The 21,691-nt window shown below is 36.3% G+C and overlaps 1 protein-coding gene across 2 annotated transcripts in view; it reads right to left on the bottom strand.

Annotated features, from left to right (window-relative positions):
- Nucleotides 1-20,988, bottom strand: part of LOC131026681 (mitochondrial dicarboxylate/tricarboxylate transporter DTC) — a 34,329-nt gene extending 13,341 nt beyond the window's left edge. The window contains exons 1-3 of one of the 2 annotated variants that reach the window (XM_057956607.2): nt 20,701-20,988; nt 18,728-18,811; nt 17,120-17,181 (exon numbers count right to left, since the gene is read on the bottom strand). In XM_057956607.2, the coding sequence (XP_057812590.1) occupies nt 17,120-17,181; nt 18,728-18,811; nt 20,701-20,817 (263 nt within the window). In that variant the 5' untranslated portion in view covers nt 20,818-20,988. Of the gene's footprint in view, nt 1-17,119; nt 17,182-18,727; nt 18,812-19,957; nt 20,144-20,700 lie in introns of those variants that run through there. The other variant, XM_057956608.2, reaches the window with a different exon arrangement.
- Nucleotides 20,989-21,691: the final 703 nt, after the last annotated feature.

The raw sequence follows: 21,691 nt of genomic DNA, 5'->3' as shown, positions 1-21,691 counted from the left end.
TGGTTTTTCTCTTTTTAATCTAAAAAAAGGGGACACATCCCCCATTTCCCTGGAGAACAGGGGAAAGCCAGGACACCCCTGCCATCACTATAACTGCAGGACAGCAGTGGGGTGGGATGCAGGGGTGGGAGGTTTTGAGAAGATGCTTTAGAAACTGTCACTAATTGTAATTGTACCAAGTATGGCAACAGTGTTAGCAAGAGGACTGTAATAGCATGAGTGTGTTCGCAAAAACCATACAGAAAATTTAAATATATAATGGCTGGCCAATAAAACTTGAAACTACTAAAATTTTAATATAAAAGACTAATTACCCTTAAAAATTGATATTGTTGATACTTAATTTTTTATGTAATACATTATAAAAGATATAAATGAATTTTTTAAATACTCTATATATAATTAAATTATTTTTTTAGACAATTAAAAATTTAGTAGAGATTCTACTGGGGGCCCTGACCATGAAAAATTGATATATTCAGAAGGATAAACTACCTTTCTACGCAAACAAACTAACAAAACTAACAAAACTGCAACACCATATGTTGCAACTTGCATACAAAAAACATTTAAAACTGAACTCCATGATGCTCTAAAGCATAGGTTAAAGAGTTGCCCTTTGAAAATGCATATCAAAAATCTAAATAAATACTGAATTCAATCACCAAGAATAAACCCTTCCTTACACCACCCCACATCGCTTCCTTCCTATTGCTTTCTCCTCCACTTCAATCACCTCTTCCAACCAGCCTGTCACTCCTGCACCACCCAAGGACTGTCATCCCAGAATAGCCCCTATTAGAGATGGAATACGAATATGTTGACATACTTCTATGCATCAACAACCCCTTAAGATAAAACACCCCAAAATATTGGATAATATAATTATATTTTCAACCTCCAATCTGCCATTTATGTGTGACATGCAAATCAACCAGCACCTTTCCGATGTCACTACAATATGCTCGCAGCACTGCAACCTCCCAGAGTAAATCTTTGATTTCCACCTGCATACTTTTCTTTCAAACCAAGGAGGTCACTGATTCTGCTATATCTCCAAACTGATAGAGTAAAAAGAGTCTTAACAGCCATAATCTTAAATCTGCATCCACAATGACCATACCTAGCAAAATCCCCCTCCAATGGCAGATTTTAGCCAGTTACCAACTTCCATACCGTCTCTCTTAGCACTCCTTTCATGAACCCTGGGGCTGCTTTTGATTCACAAGCAAAGATTTGCTTCAATGTTGTCTCAAATATATTGCCAAAGGTCTTCTGCTCCCTTCCTTTTCTATGCTTTCTCTTACTTGCCATCCAAAACAATGCACAGATACACCCTCCTGCAACCTAGAAAATCAGAATCACCAGTACAAGCTCCAACCAACGACCAACCACGCTCTCCAACAGAGACAACGCCTCTAGACAAAGCCTTTCCACCACACATGACCGCTAAGCTTCAATTAATAGCACAAGCATCCACAACACTCCTTCAAATGTTAAAGCATCTTCTTTACCACCGATCCAATAAATTCAGATAGCACAAAAATAACACTAATCAAAGGATATCAATGCCACACATGCTAAACTTGTAATGCTCATTAACAGCTTTCTAATAGCTTCCACTACACTAACAGCTTTCTAATAGCTATTCCATGGCCTCAAACCCACATACTAGGAACTGAACAAAAGTATGATGATGATAATTCCTCCAATAAGGCAAGCACCAGTTTCTTTTACAGAACCATATTTATTAGCAAGCCTCAAAGCGGCTACTAGAAAAATGTCTCTCTAAATCCCTCCATGAGCTAGGAATATGACTATAAATTCTCATAATCGGTTCTTGATCTATGCCTGCATTGGCTAGATAATTTGTTATTATATTCAAATTATCAAACAAATTTGGAATCTACGCTTTTCAAATTTGTCCTTTATCGCTATGACTTCTTCTGCATAGCAGTTGAGTTTACAACTTTACAACTGGGACTCCTCTTTTTGAAGGGCATTTATCACTATCATCAAATCTCCTCCTACAATAACATTTTGAAGATTCTGAAATGCTGCTACATCCAAGCCAGCAATCAGCACTTTCCACTCTGCTTCATTATCAGTTCCGATGCCAAAGAAATGAAAGCCTTCATAAACCAATCTTTCTTTTGAATATCCTAAAACAAATCCTCCTCCAACGGAACCAAGATTACCTCTAGGGGGTCCATCGAAATTCAGCTTGATGAAGCTTTCTTGATGTGGAGAGTCTGGAGACCACTTCTCACTGCTTTCTCTCTTCTCATTACTACATTTCTTATTTTGTTTTCTTCCAAAAAAATTCCTTCCAAGCCCTTGAACAGGGTTACCATAATTAAATTCATATTATATATAGATACCATTAATAATTTAATTGCAATTATTTAATATTGTAGAATAAATAATAATTATATGGATGTAAATAATTTATGTACAAATTAATAATTAGTTTATAACATATTTTTTTGCTCAATAAACTGCAACAAGGGGCTTGCTCCCATTCTATTAATCAAAAAAAGTTTACATAAGCATTCAGAGTTTTTGTCTATCAAAAAGTTTTATCCTTTCAATTTATCTGTATTTTGGGCTGCAAAATTTACTTAGGCCTTACATTTGCTAGTATGCATACAAAATCTAGCAAATTTATATCTATTTTCCTATCTCCTATTGCTGTGACATAGAGCTATCAACTATGAACAGGAAAAAACATTTAACCATGGACCAAGAAAGACCTGGAAAATCATAGAGGAAAAGCTAATGCATCGTTGGAGCATTCATTGATAAACTCTGCCATGCACTCCAAGCCCTCCAAGTCAACGATTCCTAGAACCTTTTTCAAAAAGTCGGCACCTTTAGCAGCCTTGTGACACCACTGCAGAACTAATGGTGTGTCATTAGAAAACACAAATGTTTACCATTCTACCATGTCTCCTCACGCTGAGAGTTTGTTGAAGTCTGTGGGCATAGGAACCCTGATGCCATACCATGCCACCTCCAAGACCTATTGCTAATTTCCCAAAAATTGCTTCTTCATCAAGGTCACACATATTTGCTTTACATGGAAGATCTGCTCTCACAAAATCCTCACCCAAAACCCACTGAATTGCAAATAAGATGAGGCTATTTGGCATTGATTCGAAACCAAACGGATTGGAGTATCCGTTACTAGCCTTATATTATCTTTCCCAAACCTATTTTCTTGTTTCTTGCCAATGTTGTTGTTTCCTTTGAGTAAAATGACCTTACAATTATAGAGACACACAAGCGAAGAGAATTGGAAGTGATGATAATTAATGCAGAGTTAAGATGCTCCGCATCCTCTATCCTTAAGATCTTAGATAGTCGTCCACCGAAGCACCAAAAAAAAAATTGAGGTGTCTCTTCTTAAAGTCCTTCACCATCCCCATGCAATCATGACTCATGTGCAACATTCCACTTCCTTGGCTCTGCCAATTGTTAAGTTGGCCAAGTTGTCTGCTTCTTTGATTGCTTCCCTATATACATGTAGCCTTCCAAGTTTGGTAGCTGATTATGAATCTCTATCAGTATTGAGTTTAACTTCCAACTTTGAAGTTTTTTAAATCTTAATGCATTTATGACCAAGGTAGAATCCCTTTTGATCTCAACCTTCTTCATTTTCAGATTGGAACAAAGTTGTAATCCCATGAGAAGAGCTTGAAGTTCCACTTCATTGTTTGAGGCAAGACATTTAGATGCTTGGCATTTTAGACCTCCCTTCCAATCATAGATGATACATCTTGCTCCAAAGGGACCAGGTTTCCTTTTGAAGCACCATCAAAGTTCAGTTTGACCCATCCATATTGAGGTAGTACCCGTTTTGCCTCAACTCTCTTCCTAAAACAACCCCAACCCCATTAACAAGCGGTAATTTTAGACCCATCCAATATTTAGACATCCAACAGTCCAGATAAGTAACTTTGTGATTTTGATTTTCCTTTGAATTAACTATATTAGTCACTGTTTCCACTATGACTATTTATACATTGTTTAGCAAAGGGACATTTCCTTGTCCTAGAATACTCTTCTATTTCTTTCCTTCTAGATCTCCCATAATAAAATAGACAAACACAGTAACAATAAACTTTTAAAGGTGGCCTAACTAAAGAGTACTAGCCATGATTTGAATATCATTAACCAGTGCACATATCCACCCTAGCTTTGTGCATAACCATCTCCAACACTCTTGAGAAAAATGAAAACCAAGCAGGAGATGATCCGGTGTCTCTTCAAAATCTCTACAAAGTGGACATCTAGAGGGACAAGATTATCCTAACCTCTTGAATCTATCTATAGTGCTGCCCACACAAACACCCCATCCTTCAGAAGGAAAGCTTTACTCCAACAAAGATTTATGGGGATATCAGACTTTACTCCCTCCATTTCAGCAATTCAATATCCAACTTTCATTGAATATTGTCTAGAATTCGAATAATTCCATCTTATACAATCTTCCTCAGTAGTCAGTAAGATTAAATGTGTATTCAGAATCTCCTAAAGCTTCACTGTCTCAAAAACAGGTATATCTTCAACTCAATCTTTCCAATGCTAGATTGCAATTCCAAAAGATAATTTCGCTGAAAACTTAATCAGCCACATGTATTCCCCATCTTGTGGAAATAATTTGTTTTGCCTACGTGACGGAGCCGCACTTATCAATGATAGGTCATCCATTCTAGGAGTCCTTCCAAAATATAGCTGATTTCCCATTTCTTATCTCCCAAGTAATTGATTATTATTCTTCTACAAGATAACGAAAAAATCCACATTCTGGAGCCCCTTGAGAGGATTAAAATTCTTCATTTTCCTTGATTGTCCAAGTATTTATTTTGTAGAACTCTAAAACCCCATTTGAGATTGGGATTGCAATACATGTTGTAGACTATCTTTGCTCCAAGCCCTCTTTTAAGAAACTTGGTTTCTCAACCCACACTACCCTCATCTTTGGATTTGCAAACCAGCTATTAAGTGAATTTTTCTTTCCTTTGAAGCACCTTGCCAAAAGAAATTTATAATTTTCTGACGTAATATCCCGTCCTATGATGACTGAAACAAGGAATATTTGCCATCCAAGTTGCATGTTATGCAGTTTTGAAATTTGTGTGTTATGCTGACAGCATTTCAGTTTTGTAATATAGACTATCAAATATGAGCATTTTATGAATAATCAATGACTCAATAACTCTTCTTAATCTTTAGATCACTAGGGATGCATAAGCAGCAATTTATTGATGATATTTATGAGTCCAAGTTATCAAAATCTTAACTTACAGCAGGCTGACATTGTGACAAACACTTGGCATACATCCTCAGACAGTCATATATGTTAATATCCCCTGTCCTATGATGACTGAAACAAGGAATATTTGCTGTCCAAGTTGCGTGTTATGTAGTTTTGAAATTTGTGTGTTATGCTGACAGCATTTCAGTTTTGTAATATAGACTATCAAATATAAGCATTTTAAGAATAATCAATGACTCAATAACTCTTCTTAATCTTTAGATCACTAGCGATGCATAAGCAGCAATTTATTGATGATATTTATGAGTAAGTTATCAAAATCTTAACTTACAGAAGGCTGACATTGTGACAAACACTAGGCATACATCCTCAGACAATCATATATGTATAGGTGATATAGATGCAATCACAAACTCCTTTCTTCTTTATTTTATTTTACCATCCATAGACATTACATAGGCAACAAAGAAATCAAATACATGGACTGTCATTATAGAACATTTTCAGACATTCTGAGGACACATGGACTGCAACTAATTCTTTCTTTCAAACTGAGATTACAAGGAGTTTTAGTAATGCCAAAGAAACCTGGAAAAATCGCCTTGAAGAAGCAACCAATATCAGATGATAAGGAGCCTCCGATTTACCAGTTCGGCCTGCTACATAAATCGCCCCTGTTGCTGCAACTATGGTTTGAGAAATTAGTATTAGACAGTGTTCCACGGATGGTGGGGACGGGGAGACGAGGGGACATGGGGACGGGCTTCGGGGACGGGGGGACAAAGGGAAAAAGTTTCGGGGACGGGTTTCGGGGACGGGGGGACTTGGGCCTGGGAGGGGGAAACGCGTTTTCGTGGAACACTGGTATTAGACAGCCTGAAAATACTCCAAATCTCCTCCAAAATGATCGCCCTTTTCTCTAGAGTGAAGCGTTGTTCTCAATAGTGAATTAGGATGTCATAATGAAGGGATATGAACAAAATCGATGGTCCACAGCATACTGGTCTGATTCTGATTTCAGACTGATATGTAGCCAATTCCTCCACAAAACCTTCTCAAAATGACACGAGAAATCGCCTTTGTCCTCCAATGATATCGATGTCCTTCAACTAAGTTTGTGATGCTTCAATGATGAAGGATGATCATACAACATGCCTGTCTCAATTTTGTTTCAGACTGAGATATATCCCCGTTTTAGTCCACTAATCACCCTCTAGCATGCTCAAGAAGAATCGCCCTCCATCACTGAGATTATTGCTGGCCTCCAAGGTGAAGTTCGATGCTTCAATGTGGAGAGATGAATGAAATCATGGTATGCAGGTTAGCAGTTCGATTTTCCTTCAGACCTGTAAATGACCAGCAAGCACACCTTTCACCCTCAAATGCTCTTCCAATGCAATCGGCTATCCTTCCTAGCCAAAATTGATAAGCAATGTACATCTAAGCTGCCAATCTGAAGATTCATCAATACATCCACCATGGCCAACATCAAATACTCGATGAGTACATTTAGGAAGACGGAGATGTCTCCCTCTCACAACAGCAACCCCTCGGAAGGTCTTTCACTTCCTCAGTTATGCAATCTATGGGAGTTTTCATTCGCAAAGACCCAAGTCTGCAGACACCTCTCGGTTCTACAAAACCCAATCAATCAACAAATCCAATTCCAAGCCTGCCTTGAAGCTTCATCTTGATCTCCCTTTATAATTTTTCACTCCAACATCCAGAAGCTTCTAGAAGTGACTTAATGAAATAATATTTAATTAGTCACTTTATTAAACTAATTAAATATAAAGTCATCTTTTAATTTTAATTTATTTGATAACTTTATAAATAATTAACTTAATATTATTAATGAAAATAATTAATCAAGCTATCCATAAGATATATCAATAATTTGGACAACTTAATTAATTAATTAATTCTTCTTCAAAAAGGGGACATTACATCTGATTCAGCCTTTGATTGACTGATGATGGGCATCTGAGACAAGAAAGGAGGGAAATGGGGATGGTCGACGTGACCACTTTCAGTATAATTATCCTTCCTACCTAAGAAAGCCAGCCACCCTTCCACAGAGAAATCTTTTTACTACATCTTTCCAATAGAGGATTCCACAATTTTTTAGTTTTTGGACCCAATGAAAGGGGTAGTCCCAAATAAGTGCATGGAAGAGTTCTTTTTTGAATTCAAGAATTTTAAGTATTTCCATCTGCTTATGGGGTCTAGCGAACAAGAAAAATACCTATGATTTTACTGCATTTACTATTTGGCCAAAGGCTTTGGAGTAGTCTAATATTCCTTTTATGACTTTCGCTTTCCTTCGCTTGGAAGATCCAAACAACATTGTATCATTTACAAATTATTGAATGCGATATCACAATCATATTTCTAGTCATCAATATGCCCTCCCACAAGCCAGACCTCACTAAACCATTTATTGCTCTCCCCAATGCATCTGCCATCAAGATGAGAAATGGAGATATAGGATCCCGATGAAGGCCTCGAGAGGCTCCAAAGTACACTTGGGGACTTCCATTTATTATAATTAATATTGACTAGACACCAAATTGAACATCCAGTCACTCAATCATTTGTTAAAACCGTAGGCCAACACGACTTTGAAGAGACACCTCCAATTAACCTAATCATAGGCCTTTTTTATGTTTAGCTTTACCATCATGCTACTTCATCCTATTGATTAAATTGAATGTATTGCCTGCCTCTTGGGACAATATTAATCCATCTAGGATTTTGATCATCCAAGAACAAAACCATTTTGTTCCACAGCAAAAATATCAAGGAGTACCAGTTTCAATCTATTTGCTATTATCTTATAAATTGTATTGCAAAGGGAAATGAGTCGAAAATCATCAAAGGACAAGGCTTTCTCCTTTGGGATGAGGGCTATAAAGGTGTTATTTAAACCCTTCAATATCTTTTCCTTTTTCTCTTGGACTCTTCAACTGCCTCGTAAACATTTTTGCCCATGATATCCCAACATTTATGAAAGAAATTTGCTAGATAGTCATCTTGACCAAGGGCTTTATCTAGGTGCAACTCAATAGCAGCTTCTTTAATTTCTTGCTCTAAAAAGGTCCCTGTCACTAATTAATTATGATGCTCTTAAACTAGTCAAAGATACCCCTTAAGAATTGGTCCTGAGATCGCAAACGTGATCCATTCCAATCATTTAAAAGGTTGTTGAAATATTTAATAGCTTTTGTCTTTATCTCCTCTAGCGATTCCAATTGGATCCATCCTCTTTTTTTATCTTGTTTATTCTATTCAAATCTTGGTTGCATTGTGAATGTACTTTGTGTTTCTTTCAACCAAGTCTCCCTAGATTTCTGTCACCAATAAATTTGCTCCCTAGCCAACAATTTAAAACATTCTTTCATTAATGATTTTTATTGGATAAAATATGTTCTTCTATTCCTTGAATAAAGATTTCTTTATTCAAATTTGAAATTTCAATTTCCACACTTTTCTTTTCTACATAGATGTCCTTGAAGTAGTTTTTGTTCCTTTCTTTCAAATTTTTCTTTACCAACTTCAATTGTAAGAAGACCCTAAACATCTTTGTTTCGTATTGTTGATCGCTTGTCCACCATATTTTGATATTAGTCATAAAATCAAGATCTCTCATCCAAATGTTTTCGAATTTAAACGAGCTTTGTTTTGGTTGCTTGTCCTCGATTACATTCAATCTAATCTAGCCACATGCACTAAATTGCACTCACAAATTTTGGAGATAGCACCGCAATCCCCCCTAAACAAAGCAATCCAATTTCTCTAAAATGTTGTTGAAGCCCAATCTTCTATTTGTCCATGTAAAGTGACCATTTCTTAGGGATTATTTTTGGCAAAAAATTTTGCAAATTCAATCTATGGTTGATTTCTTTCTGAACCCCACCAAGCTTGTCTATGTCTTGTAGAATTGCATTGAAGTCTTCTCCCAAGAAGAAGAAGAATGAGCTAGAGAAACAAGAGAATGCTTGCTCCAGTTTTGACAAAACCTACCTTTTCTTTATGTAAATGGATGGCCATAAACATTAATTAGAATGAATTAAAATCTTGTTGCTAAACACATCACCCTGTAGGCCAACCAACATTTCGCTTCACCAATCTTTTCCATTGTGATTAACATTGGTCGCCAAAATTAAGCAATGCCTCTAAAGGCCCCACTCCTATGGCCAAAATAACCTTCCCAATAATTTAGTTTTGATTTCATTATGTTGTCCTCTCTACTCCCCAAATTTGTAACTTGATTTAAGAAAATATCAAGTTTTGAAGTTTCCATTTGACATTTTACTAAGCCCTAACATTCCATGATGAGATCTTCATTGCATTTGGAAAGGGTCTTTCCCTTCCCAAATCTTAACATCATACTTATCTTCAATAGTCCTTTAGCATCTCCATCTAGATTTACCTTTTCTTTATTATTATTCCTTGCTTTCTTTTTTATCACAATAGTCAAGCTTTTTCGTTTATGATTGTCTACAAAATTCCTCTATTTTCCAATGAATTGGTATCCAATGTGTCTAATTCCATCACTAGATACCCTTCTTCCAAGCTCTTTGTAGCCTGAATATTAACTCCTTCCATCAGTTGAGGGACTTCTATCTTAGCCCCCAAAGGATTCTCCTTCGATTCTATATTCATAATAAACTCCATTTCAAGTTGAAGGGAAGGATCCTAAAAGGAGTTTTTGGAGGAATCTTTCATTCTCTTGATATTTGTTATACCAAACAAATCACAAGCTATATTAAAAGGACTGAAGTCCTGATCAAATTTCTCCTTCAAGATGGGGGAGGCTAGTACTCTTTTCTCCAAATCTCCCAAGTACTATGGGGTCCTAGTTTCTTCCAACCAAGGATGTAGAGGATCAAAAAGGATTCAAAAGTATTGCTTTCTTCTTTTTAACTTCTCTATTCTTCTCCATTATTTGTTGGATTTCTTGGGGATCTATTGCTTCATGTCTAGTTGACATCCCCACCCATCCTTTGCTTGGATAGCTTTCAATTTCTATCTTTTGTCTACAAATCCCATATTTTGATCTCAAATCTAATTCTTCCACTGGGTGAATCTTCAAATTTATAGACACATAAATTTTGGCATACATCTCAAAGTCTCCAATCCTGATTTGTTCACCAATCTTAATTAAAGTTCCAATTTTCTCCCCTATCATTTTTAGGGATTCTGCATTCAATATTCCACTAGGAGGTTGTAGAGTTGAAACCACATTGGGGTGCCTATGATTTTGTGTGGGATGTCTATGATTTTGTGTGGGGTGTCTATGATTTTGTGTGCTAATGGGTTAAAATTAGGAACCAAGTTTGAGGTATAAAAACCCACACCATCCATCATCAATACTCTCTAATTCATTATTTCTTTCTTTCACTAGAGATACAATCTACCATAAAAATCCCATAGGCAATGCCTGATTTTAACTTCATTTCCCCAATTAGATTGACATAATTTCCATGCTTTTGCCCTAGCAAGCTATTCCCACTATTCCCCTACCAATTTCATACAAAAAGCAAATTCCCTGTATCTATTTACCATTTTAGATAATTCATTCAAGGTATCCATTTTTTTTCCATTATCCTTCGATTAGGGCTCTATCTTCTCCATCTTTCATTTGTTGCTTCACCAAATCGCTTCCAACCTCAACTCTGTTTTCAGGTTTAATAATTGTCTACTCCAAAAGTTTGCTTCATTTTACTCCAATTCCTTTCCCCAATCTTTTGGGAGTCTTTTCTTCTATCAAAGTATCAATACTCCCACCTCCTCTACTTATTCTCATTCCTTCCAATAGTAAAACTCTGTCAATTTTCGTCGTTCTTTGCATATTTTTGCTCCACCTTTTTTCTAAGATAAGATTCATAGTTATTTTCACAATTAGTTTATAATTATATAATATATTCTATTAATAATTCTATATATTATAATATAATAATAATTACAACTTGCCTTAAACAATTGGAGGAATTGGAAAATCCACAACAAATTTTGCATTCCCTATCCAAGAAACATGCTTTCTAGTACTCTATTGTCAAAATATGATCTTATATATGGATAATATGCAGGTTATCATTTGTGAGGGGTGATTGGAAATTTTTCATTGCATAATATATTGACATTTCAAGGACTGCTATTTTTTTTAGCAACTCACAAATCCTTCATAGAGACTAGTGTACAAGTATCGATTAACGATGAGTCAACACAACACCCCTCTTGCTGATTTGGTATGTTGATATGCATTTTGTTTGGTTTTTTGTTGTTTTTGGTGGTTTCCTTGGACCAAGCCTATTGCTTGGATTTTGTGTAGTAATGTTAGACATGGCCCTTTTTAGTTTATTCCAATTTTACTGACCTATAAGCACTTTTCATTTTGACGAGGGGTTTCCTACAAACCCCTAAATTAACCAAACAAAAAAAAAATAGTACTCTATATAATTATTATAATATTATTTGATATATTAATATATTAATATTTAGTTAATTATTATAATATTATTTGATATATTAATATATTAATATTTAGTTAATTATTAAAATATTATTAGATATACTAATAATATATTTTTGTCGTATTTGTTGTGCTAAAGAATACAACTGCTCTGCCAAATTTCAACACCCAATCCACCATGCTCACAGATTGTAGACATGTTTCCTGCAACAAAAACAAAGCATCTGGGTTTAGGATCATAAGGGAAGATTACATACATCTATCTAAAAGAGACACCAAATGATATCAATCTCAAGGAGCCTATCTAAACTATGCAATAAATTCAATATAGATGTCTCAATACTAATATATCTCACTGTCTTTTAGATAGATGTATTTAAGACATGCATGCTACCTTTTTGTAGACATCTTTCAACCCCACTCCAATGCTTCTAGTACTTCATGACCTTAAAAACTCAATGTCCTGCAAGCACATCTCCCCACGGTTCTGGATGACATCCGCAAAGTCTTGAAGGACTTGGCAAGTACATCCTGTCATTTCAGAAAAACCCCACTTGAATAAACCAAAGTTCTTGGACTCGCTAGGTGACCTTGGGCGACTCCCTAAGGCTCAAACTTGGACTCGTCCAAGTCCTAGGCGAGTCCAAACACTCGCAGACTCAGCTAAGACCCAACAAGTCCTTCTGCTATGGATCACTGAGGCTATGGATCATGTCTTTAATAATGAGGACCATGATTGGGTTGACCAAGCAAATAGAGAGGTTGAGGTTGTAGCCATGGCAGAAATAGAGGTTAGAGCACGAGTAGACACAGGCACAGTTGATGTTGGTGAGGGTGGCATGGAGTCACAGACATAGACTATGGTTGCTGAATCATCCAGAACTCACCTTGGACGCCTTCTTAGGAGGGATGCAGGCTCCTTTAAGCCATAGACTTGTAGTTATTGTTTTGATATTTGTGTGGAACATTTGATGCCATGGATTTTATATTCCATGAGTTTTGTATACATTTGACAATATTTATATATCTAAGTTTCTTATTTCCTTCAGCTACAATTTGTGTTTATACTTATGTGATCGATGTATACTTGTGTATGTGATCAAATTAGCTTCTATTTGATGATGTTATTGTGTCTTTAAGGTTTATTGAATAAGGGGTGAATGAAACAAGTTTTAAATCCTTAAAAATCTCTAAATTTCTTGGGTTTTTCACTTTGCCGAGTCTTTGTCGAGTTTTTTTGCCAAGTTCCAAGTCGAGTCACCCTTGCCAAGTCCGCGTCGAGTCCGAGTCTCATTTCTATGGAATAAACATAATATAGATTTTGTTTTTAGGCTGCAGCATACCAATGCTGCTAGTCTCAGACTCTAAAAGCATAAAAATTTTAGTAGGACAAAACATCAAATTTCAAATAACCAAGTCAAAATTACAACAAAGTGTAGAATACTTCACTTCCTACTCATTCAGTGCAAGAAAATGTTAGAATTTTTTAGTTATGTAAGCTAACAGTTCACAACTATGTTCCACGGGGACGCATCCCCTACCCTTTTTCCCTCGTACCCGTGCCGGGGACGGGAAATTGCCATTTCCTAGGGGTCCCCTTCTTGGCAAAATCATCAGGGATGTTCCAGGGACTGTTGTTGGGAAGCAGGGGACAACAGGGGATGGCAGGGGACGGCCAGCTGTCCGTCCCCTATGGCCCAGAATTTTTTAAGTCAAAAATTTATAAAAAACATATTTTTAATTTATAAACGAGGTTTGGTTGGCCCCACCAAGACCCCAAATAAACATTAAAATAAAAAAAATCCTAATCTCATGCATAAAACAAGCAAAAGGAAGAAAAAGAAACTCATTTTGACATTTGCAAAATAGGAAAAGGGCACCAAGAAGAGAAGAAGCAGCTGGTTAAGGAGTGAACAGCAGGTGAAAGAGGAGCTTAGGCCATCAAATCTACTTCACTAGAGGTATGTTTTTCATTTTGCATTTGTTTTTGTAGTTTGTTTTAAGATTTTTTCAAGTTTTGTCCAAGTGTTTTTCAATTTTTTGAACAAAAAGGGAGGGCATTGTGGGTTTATTTTGTTTATATTTTAAATTGCAGTTCTATTTGACATTCTCATTCAAACAAAATTATGAGCAGCTATGAGAGTGGTAATGAAGAAGTTGAAATTGAAGAAATTCAAAGAAATAGAAATAGAACTAGAAGAGGGGCAGCCATTGGGGAGACTTCACGAACTATGAATGTAGCAGGGGCAGCAAGTTCAACCACAGCCCCAAACCCATTTGAATGTCATTCCCAAATCCTCAAAGAGTTTGCAAAAGGCTCATTCAACCCCAAAAAACCTCTATTACAATTTGCTACAAGAATTGACAAAGATAAGAAAAAAAAATTCAGGGGGTAGTACAGTATGGGAGAGTCATGTGTGCCACAAACAATATAAGGGCAGCTATACTAGGGTCTATTCCCATCTTTTGTGGCTAGGTGGTCAAGGGGTGAGAGGTTGCAAAAAAATAACTCAAGCTCAAAAAATTGAGGCAACTAGATTGCATATGGAGGGGGAAGCATTAAGTAAAGGGACTTCAATAGAGAGTATCAGTTTGCAGCCTAGTGTGTCAAATTCAATGGATGATGCTTGTCATGGGGGAGAGGGTGCCATTTCTAGTAGAGGAAAGGCAAAGAAGACTAAGAAAGAAACTAATGTTGCTGATTTGTTTAACATACAAGCACGAGAGAGGGCTGAAGCCTCTATAGCCAAGTTTTTTTTTGCTCATAGCATACCATTCCATGTCTCACGTTCATCATATTATAAACAAATGTTCAAAGATGTCATATGTGCTGGCCCCTCATTTGTTCCACCTGGAGAAACTAAGCTACACACCACCCTTCTTGATAAAGAGTACTCCAAGGTGACTATTTTGATGCAGGATATGAGACAAACATGGATGACGGATGGATGCTCCATAATTATGGATGGGTGGACTGATATCAAACATCGGCCACTCATCAATCTTATTGTCACTAGCACTGCAGGCTCTTATTTTCTTAGAACTGTAGATTGTTCAGGTAAAAGGAAGGATGCAGCCTTCCGATTTCAGATTTTGAGAGAGGCCATAGAGAGATTGGAGTCTCTAATGTTGTGCACGTAGTGACTGATTCAGCCCATGTGTGTAAGCTAGCTGGATTTATGGTGGAGAGTGCTTATAAGCACATTTTTTGGACCCCATGTTGTGTGCATGCATTGAACAATACCTTGAAGGACATTGGGAAAATTGATTGGGTGAAGGCAATGGTGCTAGAGGCTAGAGATGTGCAAATGTTCATTTGCAACCATCACACTTCACTTGCATTGTTTAGGACATTTTCGAGGAAGGAATTCGTCGAGCCCGTGGAGACTAGATATGCCAGCTACTTTATTTTGTTAGAGAGGATGCTTGAGGTCCAAGAGGCCTACAATCCATGGTGGTCAATGCAGAGTGGGTTAGATGGCATGAGGCAAGCACACCGGAGTGCAGAAGCGTGAAACAAAAAATGCTTGATGATAATTGGTGGTCCACAATGAGGTAAGAAAATTGGCATTGCTGATTTTATTATTTAATTTTTAAAATGTTCATTTTTATTAAATAATTTAATGATTTATTGATTATTAAATTCTAACTTGTAACTTGTTTGCACTTGCAGATACATTTGCTCCTTCATTGAGCCTATTGTTCATGTGATTAGATATGCTAATACTAACTCTCCTAACCTTGGAGAGATTTATGAGACCTTTGATAGCATGCTTGGGCAGATCAAGCAAGCTATTTATAACAAGGACCCCACTTTGGGATTTTATGAGGAGCATCTTCGGCCCATTGTGACATGGCGGTGGAACATTATGAACAACCCACTTCACATGGCAGCCTATGCTCTCAATCCCAAATCGTACGCACCGAGACCTTGGAGAGTGCCTCCATCTAGTGATGAAGAGGTGAAAGATGGCTTTTTTAAGGCAATTTCAAAAATGTATAATGAAGATGAATCTACCAAACTCCGCACATAGTGGCTTAATTTTGTCAATCTTCATGGTCCAATGTTTGACAGACCTGAGGCGAGGTTGGATAGAGCTACATTAGCTCAAACCGACCCTATTGGATGGTGTACATGGCATGGTAGAGATGCACCAGATTTGAGAGTACTTGTCGTTCATCTTCTTTCACAGGTTGCCAGTTCCTCTGTTGCAGAGAGGAATTGGTCCACATATAACTTCATCCAATCAGTCAAGAGGAACCACCTTACCTCTAGACGATCGAAAAAGTTAGTGGTTGTTCACAGTGCATTGCGGCTACAAGATCTCCAGACTCCTGAGTATCATCAGACTCCAGCCTTACGTTGGAATGTCAATCCCGAAGATGCTATGCAGGTTGAGGAGGACGAGACGCCTCCAGGATTGCTCGAGGTTCCATTGGTTGAGGAGGCAGCCCCTCATATTGATAGTGACTTAGACAGAGACTCTAGCTCTGATCTTGATTTAGACTCTTAGTCTTAGACCTACCATGTGCTGATCATGGACAGCCATATATTTTCTTAGTTTATCTTGACATTATGATAGACTGTTGATTATGGACTTCTATGTTTTAACTTTTCTATTTACAGTTTATGTCATCTCATAGTTATGGATGTTTAATATTTAATATTTATCATTTTATGTCTATTATGGATGTTTATCAATTATGACATATGTTTGTTGGCAATGATTGATAAAAGCATTTGAATTTTGGTAGAATGTTTGTCAATTCTCTTGTGAAATCTCAGTTCAAGTCTAAGCAATGTATTAATGTCTATGATGAATACTTTACCATTGTTATGATATGCATATTTGAAATTTCTCTATATTTGTTAAAAAAAAACCTATTTTTTTTAACAGCCGTCCCTTGTCGTCCCCCCGAAAATGACCCAAAAGTACCCCTGCACCGAAAACATGTCCCGGCGTCCCCTGCCGTCCCCGTCCCCGAAACTCCGTGGAACATAGGTTCACAACCACAAGTAATTTTACAAAATCTAAATTACAGCATTCATAAACACAACTGAAATTCAATACTCTCAAGTCTAATGTAACTATTTTTCTTGTTTAAGCTGCAAACTAATACACTATTAGATGATATTAAATCAGGACAAAAAAATAAGAATTTCCTTTAAGAAACACAAATTCTTACTTTCCACAAGAAAGAAAATATCAAAACAAGCTACCATATAACCTAGATATCATTTATCATTTTTAAGGCGTGCAGTTTCAATATAAACTATTGCTTACAATTTTAAAGCAAAAGAAAGCACACAATCAAAGAGAACTCTCAAGATGAACAATTCGATGCAAAATATTGAGGCTTACCTAAAAGATCCAAGACGTGCAGTCGTATAAGTGGCTTGCCGTAAAAGACCTGCAGATAGCCCCTGTTGTATACACCGAAATAATCATATTTTTAACATTGTGTAGAAAGTAGACTTTTTATCAATTGTTCTACAAAGCAAAAATCAGAGATTATTCTCTGTAAGGCAAAGAACCAAAATATAGCACCATCCATGAAGAGAAAATTTGAAAATCTAATGTAATCGTGCAACTAATAAAGCATTACTCCAAAATTCCATAATTCAATTGAAAAGCTTAAGAATGAAACATAAAAAATGATTGAAGATCAACTGGGCCACCTGGTGATGACCATTTTGGTTTGGAACCAACAACCTGGTACATGGGCACCTTAAACTAATAAACAACATGCCACACCACAAAATTATATGCATATTTGCAAGATCATAAGTCAGATGCCACTCCACAACTAAACAAAAATATAAGCAACTAAAAAGATCAGAATAGTCTCCTGTGAAGGAATTCAACATGCAAACTTGTTTCCAGAAGTTCACTGAATGTGCAAAAATGCTTGCACATGGAAAGAAAGAATAGGATAATCACAAAACAAGAGGTCTGCAGTAAAAAGAGATTATCACCAAAAAGTTCCAACCCAACAAAGAACTAAAACTACTAACTCTATTTAAAATTTTAAATCCAACACAGCCTACAAATTCCTACAGGTATAATGCAAAAACCATATGTTTGTAAAAGTGAAATTTATAAACAACCACAGAATGCAACATCAGATGTTTAATCCAACACAAAATACCCCCCTGCCCTGAATAACACAATAAGAACATTTCCTTTGGAAAAATTTTGTCTTAACAGTTCACCTAAGAAAGCATCCCATTTGAGATCAATATTTATCACATGGGGTACAGAAATTGGAAAGTCGTGGAAGAAGCAGAAGATGATAACACGTATGCTTTGCCCCCAATTTGAAGATTTTCTATGATACCACCTAATTGGACATTATGAGAGGTATTAAAAGAATGATATCCATTTAGACTTGGAGTTAGTAGATTATCCTTAGACAATAATATTTAGTTTAAGATCTGCCTGCGACATAGAAACAGAAATAAGCTCCTTCATGTGTCAACTGTATATCAAAGATTCCTTTTGCATGCCTACACTAAAGTTCAGATGAATTTCAATGTAATATGTGCACCATCTAAGAACATGCCACAGCAAAACAGGCATCAACATGGCAGTAATATAAAATTTAGGATTCTTGGAATATGTGCCACACAGATTTTCAAACGTGTTTGTGTGTAGAAAATTTTCACATAAAACCACACAAGTAGAAACTTAGATGCAATCCTCGGTTTCCAAAACCAAATGAAATTCATGTATATGTACAAGAATATATCATGATACCAGGAGGGTCATAAAACACAATTCTCATCTTCTTCATCATTTCTTACCACTCAAATAATGTAAATAATTTCATTTACTTTCATTTCAACATGATTTACTATAATCTATGTTCATCCTGTACATACCCGAAAAATAATTACCAAAGTGCTTAAATTTTCAACAAAAGTTTCATGAAATCCATGCAATTCAACCAACATGAGACCATAAACCAACCTGGTAAAAGGCACCAACGCCCTCTTGAGCAAGCATGTTCTTTGCCACCCGGTAGCCTGAACCCTGACCCAGCTGAATGCGTACCTGTGTCAGATCACAGTAGAATGAATCAGATATAATTCCAAATAACGCAACAATTCTCAAATCAGACAAGCTCAATTGGTAAACCCTAAAAGCATTAGGGCCCTCAAAATGGAGCCTCTAGTTCGAATTCTGCCAGGAAACATTACCAAGTGTTGAAATCAAATAAAATGCTTTTTAGAATCTAACTAGCCAACAAACTCTAAAAACATTTCAATGTTCAGAAGGATGATACAAGCTATGAAATACATTGGCAAATCTATATCTGAAAATTTCCCATTCAACGCGACGTAAAATTATATGATTGTGCATCAAATGTAAAATTAAAAAATGATTCTCGTATATCTAAGCTTCTATATTCCTAGCAACATATAAAAACTTTAACCTAAAGTTCAAAAAAAATCATAATAGCCACGCCACAATAGAGTAAATCCTTGATGAATCTGACAGATGAGATATTCCTCAGAGATGGCAATTTAAAACAATGATTTTGTAGATCGAGGTTTATGTATGTATGGCAGTATACAAAATTTTTAACCGATGGTAAATATCACCGTCCTCGCTGCAGCCAAATGCACAAATCCAGATGCTAAAGTAAAAGTTCCGGATAAATTTGACACATGATCTATAAAAATAATGGATTTCATGAATGTGATTTTAAATAAATACGTATGCCTTCTATGTAAAATTCTGAACCTGAGGTAAAAACACATTACCATACTCATCCGGGACAGTTTGACAAAAGAGACACCAGTTGCTCAAAGCAATGGAAAAATGATCTTACTAGATCTAGGTTTAAATTTCTGGCACTACATAAAATTTTGAACCTAAAGCAAAACAAATTACCATACTCCCCACAGCCAAAAGGATGAGTTCAGGTGCAAAAGTAGAAATCCCAGAGTTTTACATGGATAAGTTCAACTCAAAGGTTAGAATCCTAGACAAATTCAGCGGAAGAGATACCCCTTGGTCCTAGCAAAATAAAGATAATCCTGACAGATCTAAGCTAAAACATGACTGACACTGCTTAAAATTTCCATTCAACAGCCAAGGCAGATGGCAAAGAAATAAATCTATTCAGCTTGAGTTAGATTAAAAGCAACCAACATATTTCTGTATTTCCAACAACTCTTCAAATAAAGTATTTACCACAGCAGCAGCACGAAAAGAATATAAGAGAGCAGCATCCAATACTCCGGCAAATCCCGTCATATGAAACGGAAATGGTAACACGATACATAACCCTACCCCAAAAGGAACGGTAGCATCGTGAATAGCACATTAAATAGCTGCAGATGGTGCTCTGGCAACTCCACATCAAACGATTCAAGATCCAATTTTGAAGTTCCAGCTGAATTTGACAGAGAGATACTTCTCAATCCTGGCATCTACAACATAACCTTACCTCCAAAGGAAAATCAAGCAAATTAAAAAAACTCAACCTTTAAGGGTTTGATCCCGTGCTATTGAAATTCTGCCATTCAGCCATTCATAATAGGAATTCAGCCATTGAGCCATAGAGATTAGCAAATCAACAATTCAGCCATAAAGAATAGAAATTCGAGCATTCAGCCATGGAGAATAGAAACTCGGGCATTTAGCCATAAAAAATTCAAATTCAACGATGGATTATTCAAAATCACAGTCTGATCAGTTATTTCTCCATTCTATTTTAGTGGATCTAAATAAAATTTTAATTAACCTCCGAATATAAAGCCGGCGAGGCCAGATCGCTGACATCCCCGGCCAATATAGAAACTTCGAAAACAAAAGAATTTGACCGTTAAAGATTCTGAGTTTCTATAGTGGAGCTAAAGAGTGTCTCGATAGTAATTGAATTAAAAAAAATTCCCGTAAAAACAATTGAAAACATGGAATAACGTACGACGCACCTTGATCATGTCCACAGGCTGGATTACACACGTGGCGAGCATACCAGAGGCTCCGCCATTGACAAATGGCTTCACTGTGTTCCATACTTTGGGCGTCTTGGGCTTCTCCTCTGCCATCACGACGACGCGATTCAAAACCCCGACCTCCTTGCCCTTACGCAAAAAAATCGCAGTCTGCAAATGCAAGAGAACTCAGAGAAGCTGTTGATATTTTTAAATGTACTTATTAAATATGCCCTAACATTTATTTTTAAGCGGCCAATACTGCAGTTGACGGTCACATGAAGACTAATAATAGCAGTGCTTTAGCGGTCGTTGGCTTAAAGAAATTGCAAAATGTGAACCACCTAAGATTGACCAAAATCGACTTCTTTTTACCAAATTTTGTGTGCTTTCAGTTTTATCAGGGGGTCTCTTCCTAGTGATTTGACTGGTAGGCCAAGTTTAGTTGGAATCAAAATACCAAATTAGTAAGTATGCATTTATCACGCGGAGGAAGATAATCTAGTTAAAAATCCCTCCGTCGAGATGGGTGTTTTTTTTTTTTTTCTTTTCTTTTTTTTAATTGACCAAAATGCTATTTTCCACATAAAAATAGCACATCCGCAAAAATTCAAATTTGCATAATGTGGGATTTTTTGAGGTTTTAAAAGTATTGTGGAGGCAGATTATGGGGATGGGGATGGGGATGGGGATGGGGATGGTGAAAATTGCATAAAAATCTTTCTTCATATGAACCGTTTGTTTGTGTGGAGCTTAGCCATTGGTGGTGGTGGATAAAATACATTCAAACTTATATAATAAAAAAACAATAACAATCTTTCTTTTATGATTTTAAGGTATAGATTTATGCATTTAATAAGATTTAATAATTAGAATATATACTTAATAATATATATAAACTTTAAACATTTTCTAAAACTGAATTTTTCTTTTTAATATTTTTATTAAACAATTTAAAAAAACAAAAAAAAATTTAAAACTAAATTAT

The sequence above is a fragment of the Cryptomeria japonica genome, chromosome 1 (genome assembly GCF_030272615.1).
Source record: "Cryptomeria japonica chromosome 1, Sugi_1.0, whole genome shotgun sequence".
NCBI lineage: Eukaryota > Viridiplantae > Streptophyta > Pinopsida > Cupressales > Cupressaceae > Cryptomeria > Cryptomeria japonica.
This window is presented reverse-complemented; position numbering and strand designations above follow the sequence as displayed.